The 18,317-nt window shown below is 54.3% G+C and overlaps 1 protein-coding gene across 4 annotated transcripts in view; it reads left to right on the top strand.

Moving 5' to 3' along the window:
* The window catches only part of Tio (zinc finger domain-containing protein tiptop), a 73,857-nt gene that overhangs the window by 28,535 nt on the left and 27,005 nt on the right, over positions 1-18,317 (top strand). The window contains exons 1-2 of one of the 4 annotated variants that reach the window (XM_076789442.1): positions 1,931-2,510; positions 17,847-17,978. The exons of 1 other annotated variant lie outside the window; for it this stretch is intronic. In XM_076789442.1, coding sequence (XP_076645557.1) covers positions 17,912-17,978 — 67 coding nt within the window. In that variant the 5' untranslated portion in view covers positions 1,931-2,510; positions 17,847-17,911. Of the gene's footprint in view, positions 1-1,930; positions 2,511-17,846; positions 17,979-18,317 lie in introns of those variants that run through there. 2 more of the 4 variants (XM_076789445.1, XM_076789453.1) reach the window with 2 other exon arrangements.

Here is an 18,317-nt window from a genome sequence, read left to right as displayed (position 1 = left end):
ACGCTCACCCTGCTACATCGCCGCTGCCACCGCGCCACCACCGTCGCCAACATCGTCGTCGTCGTCGCCCTCGACGTCATCGTCGTCGTCGTCGTCGTAGTCGCCGTCGTTGTCGTTGTCGCCGTCGTCGTCGTCGTCGTCGTCGTCGTCGTCGTCGTCGTGGCCGTCGTAGTCTTCGTTGTCGTCGTCGGTCTTGCCTCGCCGGCACTTCGTACCTTCTCGCCGTACCGTAGTTCGTCTTCGCGCGCCGCTTAATCCTTGGCTGCCACGCTATTACGAGTTGATTTACATTCCTGCGTTAACAAGGGCCAGTGGAACGCGCCACCGATTCGGCTCTCCTCCGTTCCACGGTTCCTCGCCACGGTCGATCAAAATTCTTTCGAAAGACGATATTTTCGTCGAGTCGCGGCAAACGATTCGCGAATCGAAAGCAATCCCCGGCGATTCGGTTAGGCCTGAGTAGCTGTTGGCCCGCCGAAGGGCGTGTACGGCGTTCCCTGCTTGTACATGCACAATAAACGTCATCGTCAAAATATTTATCGTCCCCGGACGATATCGCGAGCTCGCGATAAATCGTTATTAAGCAAATCGTATTACCGTATACTAATTGTACGCTCAAGGAAAGCAACTTTAACGAGATCGTCGCGAGGGATTACGTAATTTCGTCCGTTTGCCGCGGCCGCGACCGCGTCCGCGTCCGCGTCACGGTGGCTCTTCCGATCTCGGAGAGTCTCACCTAGAAATAGCTATTCTTCTTCTTCTTCTTCTTCCTCGGGCCGACCGACGCTGCCTGGGAATTCGTCTATCAACCTCTCTCCGTCTCGTTCGTTTCTCGAGAAAGACGGAAACGAAACGAAACGACACGAAGCGAAGCGAGACGAAGACGGAGACTCGACTCGTGGATTCGAGGGCGCGGAAAGAATCGCGGATGACCCGACGAGAATTCGTTGGCGAAACTGTAGGAAGGACGGCGAAACGGCGGAACAAGTGCGAAGAAGGGTAGTGTACCTACTACCTACTGCCTGCTACCTACTCGGGATACGCGAACGCGAAGCATCGTCGGTAGACGAAGGGGTAACCAAGAGAATGGGACTGGGAGTCGAACGAATGCGAAAACCGAGCGAGAATGAGAGTGCGTGTACGCGGCGAGCCGAGAGGGACCGAGATGCAAGGCGAGGACGAAGAAAGGGGAGACGCGAAAAAGTCGCGAGTCCAAGGAAAAGAGTCTCTCCGTGAAACTGGGAAGAGTGGGATGGGGGCGTGGGTGGAATGAGGCGTTAGTGGGGAGAGAAATACGTCGGGCCGGTGCGTGTCGAAGGTGGGGATAGGTCAGGGCCGAGGGCGGAGGGGTGGTCGGTTTGTCGTGGACGAGAGGATAGGCGGGGAGGGATATGGTCCGTTCGTTTTGCGCGGGGTTTGGAATGGGACGGCAGCGGGACAGCGAGACAGCGAGACAGCGAGACAGGGAGAAAGGGAGAACGACGTCGGAGCGAGAGAGAAAGACCGAGGCCGCGGGAGAGCGTGACCGAGAAGGGAGGTAGGTATAGGTAGTAAAGGAGCGGTTCGGCGAGGAGAGAAACGAAGCGTGGAGCACCACCAGGATCGGAGGGCGGGAGGGGAGGAGGCGAGAGGGTGGCCGTGGACGGGCGAGGGGGTGAAGATTCGGTAGGAGAAGCGAGGCCAGCGCCAGGCGGGGAGAGTTGGTTCTCTTTCACACTCCGTCTCTCTTTTACTCTCTTGCTCTCTGTATGTATCGGCCTGTCTCTGTTTCTCTCGTGCTCCGTGTCTGTGTCTTTGTCTCTCTCCCCCTCTTTCCCTCTCTTTCGAGAGAGTGAGACCGCGCTCGAGGTGGGGCGGCGGAGGGAGAGGGAAAGGAGAGGTGCATCGGCGGCATCGGCGGCGTCGGCGGTGGCGGTAGAGCGGCGGTAGAGCGACGGTAGAGCGGCGGTAGAGCCCGAGTGGAGGGGGCACGGACGGGGAAGATGACCGCGGAGCCGTCAGTGCGCCACGTGCTGTCGTCGTGGGAGGGTCGTTGCTTTCGCTTCGTTTCGTCCAAGAGTCATGCATCGCGTTACCGCGAAATCGTGACTCGTCCGTCCGCAGCACCGGCCCGCGACGCTTCAGGGCCGCGCGTAACCTAGCCCGGTCGAATCGTGAACCCGCGGCCATGCGAAATTACGGGCGGTGACGCGGTGACGCGGTGACGCGGCGACGCGCGGCTCGTCGAGCCACACCGAGGATAGCGGAAAGAGTTTCGGTTTCGAGGGAACGAGTGATAGGCGACCAGCGAACGCCAAACCAGTTCAGTGAGTGGTGCGTCTTTATTGTCTTTGCGTGGGTGGGAAAGATCCTTGGGAATGACGCGGTGATACGATGCCGAGGGAATCGCCGAGGACACGCGGCTCCCGATGCTCGTCGTCCAAGCACAGGATAATCGCTCCTGACGTTTCACCGTTGTCGACGATCCATCGGGACTGACGTTTCCTGCGCGCTGGAACCACTACTTTACGGTAAGTCGTGTCCCGCGAAACCCGCACCGCTCGACCAAACCGATTCCGTGCAACCTTCCGAAATCATCGACGCTTCGACGACCGCTGTCAAACGGTTCCGCGACATCGAACTTTCTCTCTCGAGCCTTTCGTTGCTCGTTCTCCTTGCCCCCTCCTCCGAATACTTATTCTCGATGTCCCTTCCTTCTGCTCGCGATCCTCGTTTGACGTACACGTACATGGACGCGGGCACGCGCACGATCACGCACACATGCACACGTACAAGAGCGGATTCAAATCAATTTTGTTGACAACTCGATTCGTATCGCACGCCTGTGAATTACCATAATAGTTTCCAATTACTCCGGGTCGCTATTCGCGCTGGAAACGGTGAATTGCCGCGTCACGTTCCGTATAATACCGTAGCTTCGCCGTGCCGCGAGGAGCGCGAGGACCGCGCGAAGGGGAAACGGATCGCAGCTGGTCAGACAACCGGACGATACCTATCTGCGAGCACGAGTCGCGAAGCGTTCTCGACGTCTCTCGCGATCCTTTCGGACGACGCCGACGTGACACGACGAATTGTGGTCGCGTCGGTGTCACGAGGAAATGTTCGACGCTCGACGCGTTGCCACGTGGCGAAACTGTACCGCGTTACAGTATACGACGTACGCACTCGCTCGTGACTTCTGACCGAGGAACAGCCGGCTCGAGACCCGGGGTGTCGGTGTCACTCGAGTTTACGAACAAAAACACCGGCCTACGAGCACAGTGTGCGCGATGTCTGAGCGGTTAATTACGCGTCAAGCGTCCGACAAAAACACGAGACACTGGTCGCGAGCGCCTTGTAAACAGAGGTCGCGGTAAAAATTCAGCGACTCGTCCGAAAATAGTATCGATCGGTCGAAAATATCCACTTAGATGTTCTGGATTGATCCGGACGATTAAAATTTAGGAAGGAGAGACCGTGTGGAGGACCGACGTCATTGAGAACGATTAAATTTGTTCTGTCGCCCGTCTCTCTTGAGAAGTTGTCGATACGCGAACGATAGATTCGGACAACTCGTCACGGGTTCGTGGTTGTCGCGATCACGGGAACAAGGACCCACCGAGTTCTGAACGAGCAGTGTTCTGCATTTTTAAGCGATAGCCAATTCTGGATCGACGCCGCGCGATGCGGCGCGGCGCGGCGCGACGGATGCGAAACGTGATCCGTAACCGACGTCAATTCGTTCGGAAAAACTCTGTGTGTACGTCGTGAAAGGCCGATCCTGCGAAGCGTTTCTCTTGCGCGACAACCGCTGCGATTCTCGACGAGAAACGTCTCCTCGCACCTACCAGCAGCAACGTTTCTCACGGATGGCAATGACTCGAATGCGCGATCAACAACGCCGGTACGCGAACGAGTATGCGCGCGACAAGTGCACAACGGTAAACAAACGCGTAGACACGGTTCGTGGGTGTATATAGGCGTCCGAATGCAGACGCGCGAGCTCGATCGCGAGCTCGATCGCGAGCCCGAGCTCAAGCTCGAGCGCGAACTCGAGTTCTAACGCGTCAATAGCACACCCCCGCAATTCAGTAGCGCCTATTGAAGTCTGCGATGACGGGCCCCGTCTGTCAGCAGATCAAAGCCGAAGTAAGCTCTCTTTGTGATGCTCCACCGGGTCGGTATTTAATTATGTATGAGATCGATATTCGGGCCTTCGGGGGCTCTCTTTCAACTTCCCAGTCTCTCGGTGTCTCGGTCTCTCGATCTCTTCGTCTCTTCGTCCCTCCGCCTCTCCATCGCTCCGTCTCGGTTCCCCGTTCTATCGTTTGCTCCGTCGCAAATCGTGCTCCTCCCGCTATCGTTCCCTTTCTCGCAATTTTCTTGTTGCGAATAAACCGTAAACCCTGCCAAATTAAAACCCCGTTTTTTTTCGTTTATTTGCTCTTGCTTTCCGTTTCGCCGTGGATCAAATCGGATCGGAATCGAAGCTGATCGAAGGCAGGAACGCGAACGCTGTCGTTTTCGTACAACTGCTACGATATAAGGGGTGAACGTGAAAAGACGAGCAACAGCGAGAGACAACCATGAAACTGGACACCGTTCAGACAGAGCGATTCCAAGATTCGTGAAGGGTTTAAGGTTTAGGACCTCGCTCGCTCGCTCGCTCGCTCGCGACCCGAAGCTGCCCGAAGCCTGCCCGTAACGGGCAAGAATCCCATCGAGGCAAGGGGGCGAACGAGAAGCGCTGCCACGGCCACGGGCGCTAACTTAACGCGCGCATTTAAATCTCGCGCGATCGTAAAGATCTCGTAAACGGGGAGCGTCCATCTGTCGAAAGGCACGAACGATCGTGGGAAGAAAGACGAGATTATTAACGTGGTAAACGTACGCGGCCGGTGGCTGTAAACTGTCGAGAGACGTCGCTTCCGAACGACGAGTACGTAACGTTTCAATGAACGAACCTGAACGTACGCGCTTGCTTAGAGTCCAGGGGAACAACCTTCGAGCTTATCCGCGACGTCCCCGTCCCCCTCTGTTGCCACTGTTCCCACTGTTCTATCTGTTCCCTCTGTTCATCGCTGCTTGGTACTCGCTTCTCTCTCTCTCTCTCTCTCTCTCTCTCTCTCTCTCTCTTCTTCGCTTGGCAGCACCTTTTTCTCGGTCGCGAGCAACGTTCTCGACACTCTCGACACTCTGTTCGCGTCGTTCCTTTAACCAGAACCGGACACCCCCACCGTCCTGCACCCCCGTCGCACCGTAAGAGATGATCGCGCGGTAGCTCCGCCTGCCATTCGGAACATCGACGGATCGACTCGATGCGATGCGATGCGATGCGATGCGATGCGATGCGATGCGATGCGATGCGACGCGACACGTTCGTTTGGAATGTTTATTCGTTCAGTTTCAACGATAAAAAACTCTTTGATCAAAATCATGCCTCTCGATGAACGTGCTATCGTTTCATCGCGATGCATACGTCATGCAAGAAACAAATTCGAACACAAAAAAAAAAAGTTTACCCTTCGTGAACGCAAAAAAATATTAGCGAGCCTCGATGGCGCTAATTTGCCGCGACCCGCGGCGGTTCGGCTGTTCTTTTTTCTCCTGTCACTGTTCTCCCTGTTTCTCTCCGTCCATCTATCCGCTCACCCGTCCGTCCCTCGTACTCCGTTTCTCTCTCTCTCTCTCTCTCTCTCTCTCTCTCTCTCTCTCTCGGTGATGCGTTCGCTGGTTCGTTCGCTTGCTTTTCCGATCGAACGAATCCATTTCGCTCGATTTCCATTTTCACGCATCGGTTGCGCGTGTGTGCAATCGTACCGCACGACGAATGACCACGAAAGGTTATCGTTGCACTTTGAATCGCGATCGGTGCGTACCTTCGATACGACGCGTTTGCTTCTGCTACCGCTGCTGCTTCCGCTGCCTGCCAGCTCGCATCCGATGCTGTCTCTATTTCTGTTTGCGTTCTCGTTCGAAGCCGTTACTCTCCCCTTTAGTTTCCCTTCCGTTTCTGTTTCTGTTTCTGTTTCTGTTCTCGTTTTGTCCTCCTGTTCGCTCAAATTTCATTACAATCGCAACGCGACCCTGTCGCTTCATCACGCGTTCGCGCGTATACAATTTTCTGCTGCTGTCGTTACCGACACAAACATCCCTGAAATAGTCGAAATACCAAAGAGAGAGAGACGGTCACACAGAGAAAGCGCGAGAGAGAGAGAGAGAGAGAAAGGAAGGGAGGGAAGGAGAAAAGACGAAAAGCCGGAGGCGTATCGGTCACGCGGATAGTCAAATGTTTGCATATAACGAGAACGTTAGCGGAGAAGAGCGATAGAAGGGAGAGCAACGGGGGATGAGCTCGTTGCGTGAGGGTGGTGGGGGTGGACGGTTGGCCGAGCAAGAGAGAGGATGGGGAGAAGCCCGGTTTTGATCGGTCGCACAGAAAATTGTATTTTCGAAATCAATTAATATCCAGAGAATAATAATACACTGGCTAATGATCGCGCAGCACGTATGGCCGTCCAGCTCTCTCTCTCTCTCTCTCTGTCTCTCTCTCTCTATCTCGCTCGCTCCCACCCTCCCTCTCTCTTTGTCGCAATCCCTCCGCACCGCTCCCTTTTCCCTTGATTCAGCCGCGATCACCCTCGGGCTACTTCGAGTTGGATTCCGCGCGGTTTGTGATGCGTCGATTCGACCAAAGTGCGTTTGACAATTTTTAATTATCGATAACGAGTTTGACCGCGAAGATAGGTCGAGCGAAACGCAGCGTGCATCGACGAATAATCGGAAAGCCCGGTCCGGCTCGTTTGCCGATGTCGTATCGCTTCGGTGGTAAGCGCCGATGCGACGTCCATAAACGTTTTATTGAACTTTGGCGGTCGTTTGTCTCTTTACCGCGACGATCGAAACTATCTCGATTAACTCGAATAACTTTATTACGGGCTGCGAAGGACGGACGGCTTCGTCGGCGATCTAACCTCGATTCGCGTCTCTCGGCTGAGAGTCGTTCTGATTTTTCGGACGGTCCGAAACGCGCGTGGCTCGCGCGAACCACGTAGACGGTATCTCGGCGGTTACCCGCTCGAAAACGCCTGGAAACGCGAACCGGAGCGACGGTACTTTATGTATTCGCGATAGACGATAAATTCTCTCTCGCCTCCGCGCGGAGAAAAATTCCTCCGTGAATCACCGGCTAGATTACTCGCGTCGTTGCTCTCTGGATTTCACGGGGCACAAGTACACCGCTACTCGGGGACAGAGTCGTATTGGCAACGTGCGCGCGTGCGTCTCACCGCTGTCTACCTTGTAAATCATTCTCGATCCTTGCGCGCGCTTTCACGATTGCGGGCCGGACTCGACTCGACTCGACTCGACTCGGCTCAACCAAGCCGAAGCGTATTGATCGTCTTTAATTTCGACCGGTAACGCGAAAAAGAAAACAGAAAAAGAAAACGGAGAGAGACGCTTGGCACACGCGTGCACGCTCGAAACACGATGATCGGTGATAGCGACGCATAGTAATTGCGCGTGTTACGTCACCGTGGAGCATACGCGCCGGGTGTGCCACCCACTCGCGCGTAGATCACTCTCTCGGTAGCGCCTCTCTTCGTCTATCCTCTCCGCTCCTCTGTTCTCCATCGACGCGACGAACCGCATTCCGTCGAGAAACTAGGATCTCACAGAGCGACAACGACATCGTAACGCGATCTATCGGCGTCGTCTTCGTCTTCGTCTTCGTCTTGATCGTCTTGGTCGTGGTCGTTGTCCGTATACATACCTGCTTGCAAGCTGCGTACCCTGTATGCCCACACGCGCGTAACGGTATCGAAGTCGCGTGTAAACCGGTGAATCATGGCTTCGCGAAGCGAGTCGTTTCGTTGCGTGGGAAGGGAATGGAAGGGACAAGGTGGTGGGACGTCACGTCACCGGCATTGCGGCCCGAACGCACCGATTCTTCGCGAGAGTATGTCGCCGACTTCCCGTATCTTTCCCGTCGCTTTTCCGCCACCCTTGTCGTTGGTAACGGGGAGATCGACCACAAGTCGACACTAGGAGATTCTCTCTGCGATTATAGACGCGGCGAAAGTGCAAACGTCGTTCGTCGACACGGCCAATTCGGTTTCTCGAACTCGTCGAGTCGATCGTTTATTTTCGACAAGGCTGATCGATGGATGGCCGAGCTGTGTCGGGCCGGGCCGGGCCAAGCCGACTAGTACCGCGCAAACCGTGTCACCGTTATTATCATTCGGGACGACATGGTTTTCCCTAAAACGCGAAAGGATTGCCGGCCGTTCGGACAGATGGAAACGTACCAGCTCTCTCGACGCGACTCCGTGACATCGGCTCGTCGACTCTGTAACCCAATTTCGCGGCGAAAGATTTCGTCGACGGTGTTACCGCTTCGTCACGAAATACCATTCCCCAGAATTTTATCGATCGCCGAGGCAGCGGAGAAAAGGCGGTAGAAGGACGGGACTGTCCCGCGTCGCGTCTCGTCTCGTCTCGTCTGGTCTCGTCTCGTCACATTTCGTCGCGTCGCGTCATGTTGATACGATCGGTACCCGTCGCTCGCAGGAATACGATTCCAATTAACCCGCTTCCACGCATCGGTGATCGAGAACGATACAAGGACCTCTTGTATCGAAGCGTATCGGATCGACGGACTATCGGTAATTATGATCGAGGTGTACGGCTTTCTTCGGCCAGAGAGGAACGAAGAGAGGGGAATCCGATTGCGTGGAGGAAGAGTTCGTTTGGATCCGAGCTCGTCGATGCAGAGGTGCGGTTCCGCGGGGATGACGATCGGTTGACTCGCCGTGGCGCGGCCATAGCCCGCTAGGAACGCGTAATCCACCGTTCGACCACGTGGTCGGTATAAAAAGACTCGTTGCCGACGATGCGTTACGTAATAGGCATGCTCGTTCATAAACAGCTCCGCTTAACTATGAATGAAGCACGCGGGTCCGTGTTCGTACCCGTACCTGTGCCGTGCCTTGCCTTGCTTTGCCTTGCCTTGCCTTGCCGTGGTGTACCGTGCTGATCGTTTGCTCGCTCTCTCGCTCGCTAGCTCGCCCACTTCCACGCATACCTATTCTACGCGTTCGTACGTCGTACCCGGTCTTGACCTGCCTCGAATCACGTATATCCTAATCCGTTTGCGCACAGCCGTTGAACGTTCCAGTTCACGCTGCTCACGCACACATAACGCACTCGGGGACAAGCGTACGCGCACAACCGAGTTCGCGCATTTTGAATAATTAATACATTAACGAGTAACATCGACGCACCTGGCGTGCTCGTTCGCCTGTTAATTATCGATAACCGATTCGCTGTGTTCCAGCCCGTAAACAATTAACGGCGAGCAACCGCGCAGACAACGAGTAGACCGGAAGTGTTTTTTTTTTCGATCGTTTCGAATACGCTGAAAAGAAATTCGCGTTTCGTCGGTTCGGGCGTTTCGCGGATCCGAGCATCGTCGCGAAATTTAGCCAACGTCGGATCTCCTTCCTTTCTTTCGAAGATCGCGAGCAGGCTACGCAACCTGTTCAGCTGTCGGAAGAGGGGAAAAAAAGAAACGAAAAACCGTCTAAGAGGCTCAGGTGCAGGTATCTCCGACGCGGCGTCCGGCTCGAGAGATCGAGTTGCTCGATGTCTTCTCAAATACCTCGAGAAATTTAAAACGTCTAAGCCGTCAACTTTTCTGCCCCTGTTGCACGACGCGCGCACCTTCCCTTTTCGCGGTTCCCCTCTTGTCCGTTCTCGTCTCGACGCGCGTGTTCTCTCCTCTTGCTCTTTCTCGTTCGCACGGGGCCACCCTTTCTCGCGGCTGAAACGAAAACCGTCGCGAAATAATTCGATCGACGAGGAGAGACGTTGTTGCTCCGGTCGTTTCCCTTTCGCGAACAAATATGCCCGGCTCTTTGCCTCGGGGTCTTTCGTCTCGGACGGGCCGCGTCAAGGATTCGCTCGAGCGCGAGCGGTCCGAGCGGATCGCACGAAACCGTCGAGCCTCGGACAGAACGTGCCCGTGGCGTGGTCTCGAACGATTGACAGCTGCGAAGAGTCATCTTCCACCGCGTCATCGTGATCGTCGTTCCTACAGACGGTACCACGATGATTGGCCGAAAGCGCATTTGTTTCGTGACGCAGCAGAGACGAGCGCGAGATTCGTTCGTCCTCGGATGTGTTTGTAAAGGAGCAACGGGGGCGGCAACGATCGCCAACCGCCGCGAGCTCTTTTGTCGGACCGGCCGCGGTTGCGGCCGCTGCCGTGCCGGTGCGCCGTGATAAATAGTCTTTGCGCCGCAACGGAAAAATTGAATCGATTCGAAGCCGTGTCGCGGCACCGATTTGCCGGTGTTTCTCCGGAAACGCGAGCCGTCTCGAGACCGAGACCGTCTTCGAACGAGGATCTCTATACCTGTCGTGGACCCGTTGCTTCGTCACTGACAGTCTTTGGAGTTCGCCGATGGCGGCTGGCTGGGGCTGCGGTCGAGGCAACGGTGCGGCGTTCGCCGAGCGAGCCAAACCAAAGAACGAGAAAGAACGAAAGAACGCGAGAACGAGAGAAGCGCGACGTACCTGGAGCAAAGTATCCGTAGCGGCAAGGATAATAAATAATAAAGGTATAGGTACGGGAGATCGATGGCTGCAGCATGACTGACGTTCCATCAATCATCTCTTCGCCCTTCTCACGAAGCATCGACCGACCGTATCCGACCGTCCATCCGAACGTTCGTCCGTTCGACCGATCAACCGGCTGCTTGCTTGGCTACGACCCAACTATCTCCGGTATCGTTTTCTTTCACGGAGCTCGGCGCCCGCGTGCGCTCTCTCTCTCTCTCTCTCTCTCCCGCGTTTCTTCGTTCTCTTTTAATTTCGCGGTCATTTGCGCGTTCGCCCGTTATCGCCTCTTCGACTCGAGTACCGTTTTCCCACGTTCTCGGGAAAATGTCGAGATTCCGAAAAGGAAGCGAGTATCGACGACGCGCTTATTCCGAAAGGAGGCCGTATCGGTAAGGGGTGGTAGGACTCTCGGTGGAAGTTGGAAGCACGAGAAGTCTGCCATCCGCCGACTAATCCGTCCCCTTCGGCGTATGGTGAGTGGCCGGGACGTATCAATCGGAAGGTTGGTATAAGTTTCCGCCGCTGTGGTCCGCCTGTACCGAGGTTAGCTGTCGTGGTCAGTTTCGAATTGCGGCGATGTCAGTGACAGCTGTGCTCGAGGGCCGCGTATTGAACTCGCGTCCAGTCACGCTCCTTTATACCTACTTACCTTGCCCCTTTCCCCCTCCCCCTTTCCATCGACTCGGTCTCTCTCGCTCTCTTTCTCATCGCCTCTTTCTCTCTCCGTCTGTTTGCCGGGCCGCCAAGCATCCGTCTCTTTCTCTCAGTCTGGCAACCCCTCTTCTCTCCCCGTCGCTCTTTTCTTCCCTCCCGTAGTATCGGGCTCCTGCCAGCCGTGTTTCTTCTACTCGTCCGATCCTCGACACGAATCGAGCGGATCGCTCGAAATTCTCGAAAACGTCTGTCGATAAGGAACGGCCGAAAGCAATCGGGAGATTGTCCCGCTGGTTTCTCAACGTTTCACTTCTCGCGCGACCATCTCCCATCGTTCCCTTCCACCGCGAATAGAAACGAAACGGAACGAAACGAAACGAAACGAAAGGACGTTGCTCCGAGAATCGAGAGGGAATCCATTGCTCGTCTTCTTTAATTAAAGCTTTCCACTTCTCTCGGGAGGGTAGGCTATATAGCGTGTACCCGTGCCGTGCTACTATTCCAGTATTTCGGAGGCGAGGAACGGCACGCGAGACCAAACCGGAAGGGAAAAGCAAGAACAAAGGGAAGAAGTAACGGGGCGGGGAAAGCGAGCTGCATGTCGGAGGGCTGTTTAACTTCCCAATTACTAGAAACACCGAGCCATCGAGGCGAGTATTAAACCGGCTACCACCCACTCGGGTTTCGACTCGCCCTCGCGAATACTATCCACGATACCTCGACGTATCTCGTTCGGCTGCCGCTCCGAACGTAGAGGGGAGGTAGAACGAAGAGCGCCGGAATGGAGATAGTCGAGGATTTTGCGAACGCGGACGCGTTCTCTTCGTCCATCCCGCTTGTTCGTCGACGCCGAAGAAGTTGGCGTAACGACGCGCCGGGAGGAACAGCGAGAGCGCAATATCGCCCCCCGGTCTCGACGATGCTCCGGAGAACGAGACCGGCGGTCGTTACAACGGATAGAGGTGAAGGGGGTCTGGTGGGGACGCGCTTCAGCGTTTCGAAACGCTCCGGGACGACCGTCCGGGGACGTTTCGTCGCAACGAGCGCCCCTTATCTTCCCCATACTTTCCTCGACGAAACGCGGGCGGGCCTCTTCTTCCACCTCCCTGCGATTAATTCCGTTTCCGTTTTCGTTTCCATTCTCGCTCGAATTACTTCTCGATCGATCTCGATCCGCCTCGATCTCCCTCGATCGTTTTCGAACGCGCAGCACCGCTGTTACTTCGACGACGCGTTCGATGATCTCGGGGCGATCTCGTGCGCGACCAAGGCAGATTAGGTGTTCGTTTAGGCGTGTTCTCGAAGTTGCACCTCGCCGAACCAACGTTACCCGTAAAGAGAGCAGCGTACCGATGAGAAAAAGAGCGACGAAACTTCTTGCGGTCCAAGGGGAACCCAACCTAAACCCGACGATTTATAATCGGTGACGAATGAGCGCGATCGCAGCGAACCCTCGTCTCTCGGGCGTTTTATAAATGTCGCGGAGCAATAAAGACGCTCGATGGATTAGCCGTTAGCCTGGCATTCCGAGGCAGCGGATTCTATTCTGGTGATTCGAAACCAGGCACGCGCGTCCAATGAATCAATCGAAGCCTCGCTCTTTCCCCCGTGTCTCGAAGCTTTGATCTCTCGAAGACGTTTAACGTCCACGAAGGACGGACATTTCCGAGGAGCCGCGACCCGTCCGTTTCGTGACTTTTCTCTCCCTCTCCATCCGTCAACGCGCCCGTTCCAGCCTGTGCTCTGCGTTTAGAACTCGTCGACTCGCGAAGCTTCTGGTTGCGTATCGCGCGAACGGTGTATCGACCTGCTGCGATTCATCGCCGCACGACTACCATCCACTCCTCCCCCCCCCCCCTCCCTTACGTCGCGTCGCACCGAAACTCCGGTTGCTTCTTCTCGAAACGAATTGGTCGCGTCCACGGCACTGCGAACGATCCTACCGACTCCTGTCGACTTCAATTTTACGACATCGGTCCGCCTGCGCTCTAGCCACCCTCGAGTCCCTCGGTGAGCCTCGATCGTTCTTTTTCTTCGGCAACGCCGTGACACGAACACGCCGTATCCCCGTTGTTCCAAGAATTCACGTACGCGTCATAAATAGTGCCCTGCTCGCACTCTGTCGCTTCCTCTCGCCTCCTGCTCTCCTCTCTCCTCTCTCCTCTCTCCACTCCTCTTCGATTTCTCGCGCGATCCGACGTTTTCCAATATTCCAAACTGCACCGATTCCATCTGGGGTCCCTTCGAAGCTTCTTCAACGTCCCCTCTCCCTCCACCTCCCTCTAACTCTTTCTTTCTATCGAGCAGGTTGATTCGCTCTCGGATATACCGCTCCTTTTCTGTTCCCGTTCTTTTCTGTTCCCCCGAACTCGTCTCGACTCGTCTCTGCCCGTCTCGTCTCGGATTTCTCCAGCGTCGATTCGTTCTCGTTTTCGAAAACTTTTCGAATTCGACTGGCTGGAACCGACGACGATCGATATAGATCTATCGCGTTGGCACGGACGAGAGAGAGAAAGAGAGAGAGAGGAACCCTTTCTACTCGGCACGCGAAATGGAATTGGCGCCAAACGTTTTACGAGCATGCGCGTCCTTCTCCTCGCTCGTTTCTCGTTTCGTCGTCGTCGTCGTTTCTCGTTTCTCGTTTCTCGTTTCTCGTTTCTCGTTCCTCGTTCCTCGTTCCTCGTTTTCGGCACGAGCTCGTTGCGCGCCGACCTTTAGTCAACGGATCCCTTCGCTTCGGGTCGTAGCTATCCCCCTTAACTCCGCGCGGCGACTCGCTCTCTCTCTCTCTCTCTCTCTCTCTCTCTCTCTCTCGACCTCCCTCTGCAACTACCGCCGCGCAGCCACCCCCGTCACAGCCAACCCTGACCTGATTTATGGGACTCTCCGAGCGTCTACCCTGCCGACGCGCGCGTTTTCGAGCCTCCCTTCCCCTACATTTCCTCCCCGGTCCGCTCGCGTAGACAGCTGGGTGGCGTTTCCATGAACGAGCTTCCACTTTCCAACGTATCGTGCTCGCTATCGGTTCGCGTCGCGCCAACGCGCCACCGAGCCAGCAACACGAGTCCACGACGCAGCGACGCACGTTTCGAACGTGCCTTCCTCGGCGTCCCGTGTCTTTGCGTTAGCCTTTTGCCCGACGATTCTCTCTCCCCCCGGGACCCCTGTCACCCGCTTCTACTGCTCTCCCTCTTCATTCTCACCGTAGATACGGTCGAGTAATATAGTGGTCCTGCATCTGTTCCTCGAGTGACGCAACGTCCCGTCATAGATCACGGCCAGGCTTTTAGAGAGCCGTCGCGCCGAGGAGAGCGCGAACGAAAGAGGAAGAGAGATAGAGAGAGAGCATGCTGGGACGCGGCCGGCCAGACACCAGGACGAACCAAAGAAGCGAGTAGTATTCACAGAGTTGGGAGAAACAGAACCGAGATAGAAAGAGAGAGAAAGGGCCAAAAATATTCGTTCGAGAAAGAGAAAGAGCAACGTAACGATAAAGGCAAATGTAACAAGGACCGAGGGACGAACCTGACCGCGACGGAAAGAGAGAGAAAGAGAGAGAGAGAGAGAGAGAGAGAGAGAGAGAGAGAGAGAGAGAGACAGAGAAGACGAGTGGAAGAACGAGAGAGAAACAGCGACAGAGTGACGGACCGTTACCGTTCAAGTCGGCTGCGAGACGCAAAGCACGCGAGCGAGAGTGCTGCCGGCGTCTCTGGTGTCTCGTAAACGGGACGCGAAGTAAAACGTAAAATCCATTGCCAAGAGAAGCTTTGGTCGGAGGCCGTGGCGGCGTCGTCGGTGCAACGACAACGTCGCCGGCTGACACACACACCTCGTGGATCACCGGAACGTTACGACGCACCCGGAATATCGAACTTTCCGACGATGGATTTTCCTCTCGGAACGGAACGCGAGCTAAGCAGTCTCAGCGTGTTCTCGCGATATCCCGCGGAAGAGAACGCTGATCGAACGAAAGGGAAAGAGGATCGGCTAGACTGCGGCCGTGGCCGCAGCCGGTGGGGTGCAACGGACAAGGCGACGGTCGCAGACGCGGAAAGAGAGACAAACGACGGGGGACGCGAAATCATTCGCGACGATATACGGCCGAGAGTTTGTTTGCGCTTATGGTCTGCGTCTAAAAGGTGGGGGCCGGCGCGGAAGGGGACAGAGGGGTTGTCGCTTTATCGAGTCACCCTTACGCCTATTATGCCTACCCCGCCATACCCCGATGGTAGCGCTTTAACGCGATCATCCCCGTACCGCCCGGCACCGCCGCCGCCTCCACCGCCACCGTCACCACCACCGCTACCGGCGCGGCGCCGCTGCACAGTTTCGGCGCTCGGTTGCGCTGCGTCCCGCGCCTACCGGCTAACCGAAGTCAACGCGTACACCGACGCCAACGCCGACGCCGGCCGAGGTCCGACGACGCCGGGTGACGCGGCGCGCGAATTAAAACGCCTCATAAATATCTGAAACAAAGGCGGCCGCTTTTGAGGGCGTACGGTGGAAAGATATACGGCCGGTTAGGAGGGCTGGTAACGGCCGAATAAGGGGGTGGAGAGTTTGGGGGACGAGACCCCGGGAAACGCGGTCGCGGCTGTTCGGGGACACGATTCGACCGCGTCCGCAGCCCCTACGAAAAACACCGTCGACGCTCAACGAATCTTTTTACGGAGCAGATCGTTTTCTTTCGATAGGAGAAACAGAGAAGGAGATTATATATGTATATGCACATATGTCTATATATGTATATATATATATATATATATATATATATTAGGGGTACCCATAAGTAATCAATTATTTGCAAAGAATTTGTTTTGTCTTTAGTTCCGTACCGATCGTTGAAGGGGAGACACGTATTCTTTTACAGTTTTCGGTAAAGCAGCCTGTCTTCAAAATATACTGAAAAATATTATTTTTTTTACAACCCTGTAATAAAATGGCGGCCTTGTACCTTCCGAGGATCATATTCGTCATTGCATACTGTAGGGATGTGAGTATGACTGAGTCAGGATGTATGGTTGTGAATGCGACTATGTGTGGTGTGAGACGCTGAGCCGCGTCGATAGCGTTTTGCTTTTCGAAGGAACGTTTTTGTTCTTCGTAACGTTTTTGTTCTTCGTAACGTTTTTGTTCTTCGTAACGTTTTTCTCCTTCGTACGGGGCAGGTTCAGTTGAGCGAGAGTCGCGAGCGAGTTAGTTGTCGAGACCGCGAATATCGAATTGTAGCTTGAGACGTCGAACTAAGATAAAGTATTTTAGTGAAATCGGTGTCAATCACTTCACCCGATACGTCACACCTGAGACGTAGGAGTTCAACATATTCCTACAATACTTTTTCATTTTCATGCGGGATTTAATGCAACGGTAACAACAAAGAAAATTTGCGATGTTTATGGAGATGAATTGAAGGTCAACCAGTGTCAACGTTGGTTTAGAAGGTTTGCTGCTGGTGATTATGATCTCTCTGACAGGCCTCGAAGTGGACGACCAGTTGAATTTGATAATGACGCCCTAAAATCTCTAGTGGAAGCTGATCCAAAATTAAGTATACAAGAATTATCGAGAAGCCTTGGATCCACATGGTCAACTATACAGAGGCACCTACACGAAGTGCGAAAGGCTTATAGGCAAGGAATATGGGTACCACATGAATTATCTGAGACTAACGAGAATATTCGTCGATCAATTTGCACTTCATTGCTATCCAGATTTAGTAGAGATCAATTTCTTAGTAGAATCGTTACCGGAGATGAAAAATGGATACTTTGTGGTAACATAAAGCGTTCCAAGCAATGGCTTTCTGCAAATGAAACCGCAATATCAACCCCTAAACCTAGCTTATCACTTAGAAAGGTGTTACTGTGCATTTGGTGGGACTATCGTGGCATAATTCACTTTGAGTTGTTGAAACCTGGGGAAACAGTCACTGCTGAGTTATATTGTCAGCAATTACAACGGCTGTATTCAGAACTATTGAAAAATAGGGCATCTTTAGTCCACAGAAAAGGTGTAATACTGCAAATTGACAATGCCCGGTTCCATACAGCAAAACTCACTCAGGAAGAAATCAAAGAATTGCAATGAGAAGTTTTACCGCAACCCCCGTACTCACAGGATATTGCTCCCTCTGACTGTCATCTTTTCAGATCTATGGAGCATTATTTAAGAAATAAAACATTTACTTCTGTAGAAGATGTAAGGAGGCACCTTGAGTCATATTTTGCTTCACGAAACCTAGATTTCTATAAGAGGGGGGTTGAAAATTTGCAGGAAAGATGGCAAACTGTCCTTGATAATGATGGGAATTATATAATAAATTAAGAAATAAAACCTTGAAGTTACTACAAAGTTTGTTTTAGATTTCAAAATAATTGATTAATTATGGGTCCCCCTAATATATGTATATATATAGGGAGAGAGAGAGAGAGAGAGAGAGAGAGAGAGAGAGAGACAGAGAGAGAGAGAGAGAGAGAGCCGAGGGGAGGGGTGGGAACAATTTTGCGACCGTCTCGCAAGGAACGACGACGCGTTGCAACCGTGGTCGGAACAGGGCACATTTCTGACCATTCTGACTTTTTCTCTTTCAGGTAAGTAGTGGTCTCCGATCGTTTGAAAAGCGAGCGGTTCGCAGCCGCCGCACCGGACGGGAGACATGCGCAGCAAGCAGCAGCCAAGGCCTTCCTTTCGGTGGCCGCAACAACGCGGCGATAATCTTACCGGTAAATATCTCTCTCTCAAACGCAATGTATAGGTACGCACGAACCACGCACGCGCGCGATCTTTCGCACGCATTTTTGGTTTGCATCTAGAACGAGAGTTCGCGTGGTCGCTCTTTGCTTTCGCGCTCGCTTCTCGCTCGCAGCGTCTTCCTCGTCGATTTCCGTTTCGTTCGGATCGCCTGTAGAGCAATGCCGTTGGGTCTAGTCGATCGCGATCCTTGCTACCCGCTTGCACGTATTGTCGCTCGATCGGTGCGCTGCGCGCCGTCGTCGTCGTCGTCGCGTAGAGCCGAAATTATTTTGTCGAACGTCGAATCCTGTCCACGGATAGCCGCTTTC

This window comes from Halictus rubicundus, chromosome 1 (assembly GCF_050948215.1).
Source record: "Halictus rubicundus isolate RS-2024b chromosome 1, iyHalRubi1_principal, whole genome shotgun sequence".
Taxonomy (NCBI): domain Eukaryota; kingdom Metazoa; phylum Arthropoda; class Insecta; order Hymenoptera; family Halictidae; genus Halictus; species Halictus rubicundus.
The sequence above is the reverse complement of the archived record's forward strand: the minus strand, read 5'-3'. Positions and strand labels throughout refer to the sequence as shown.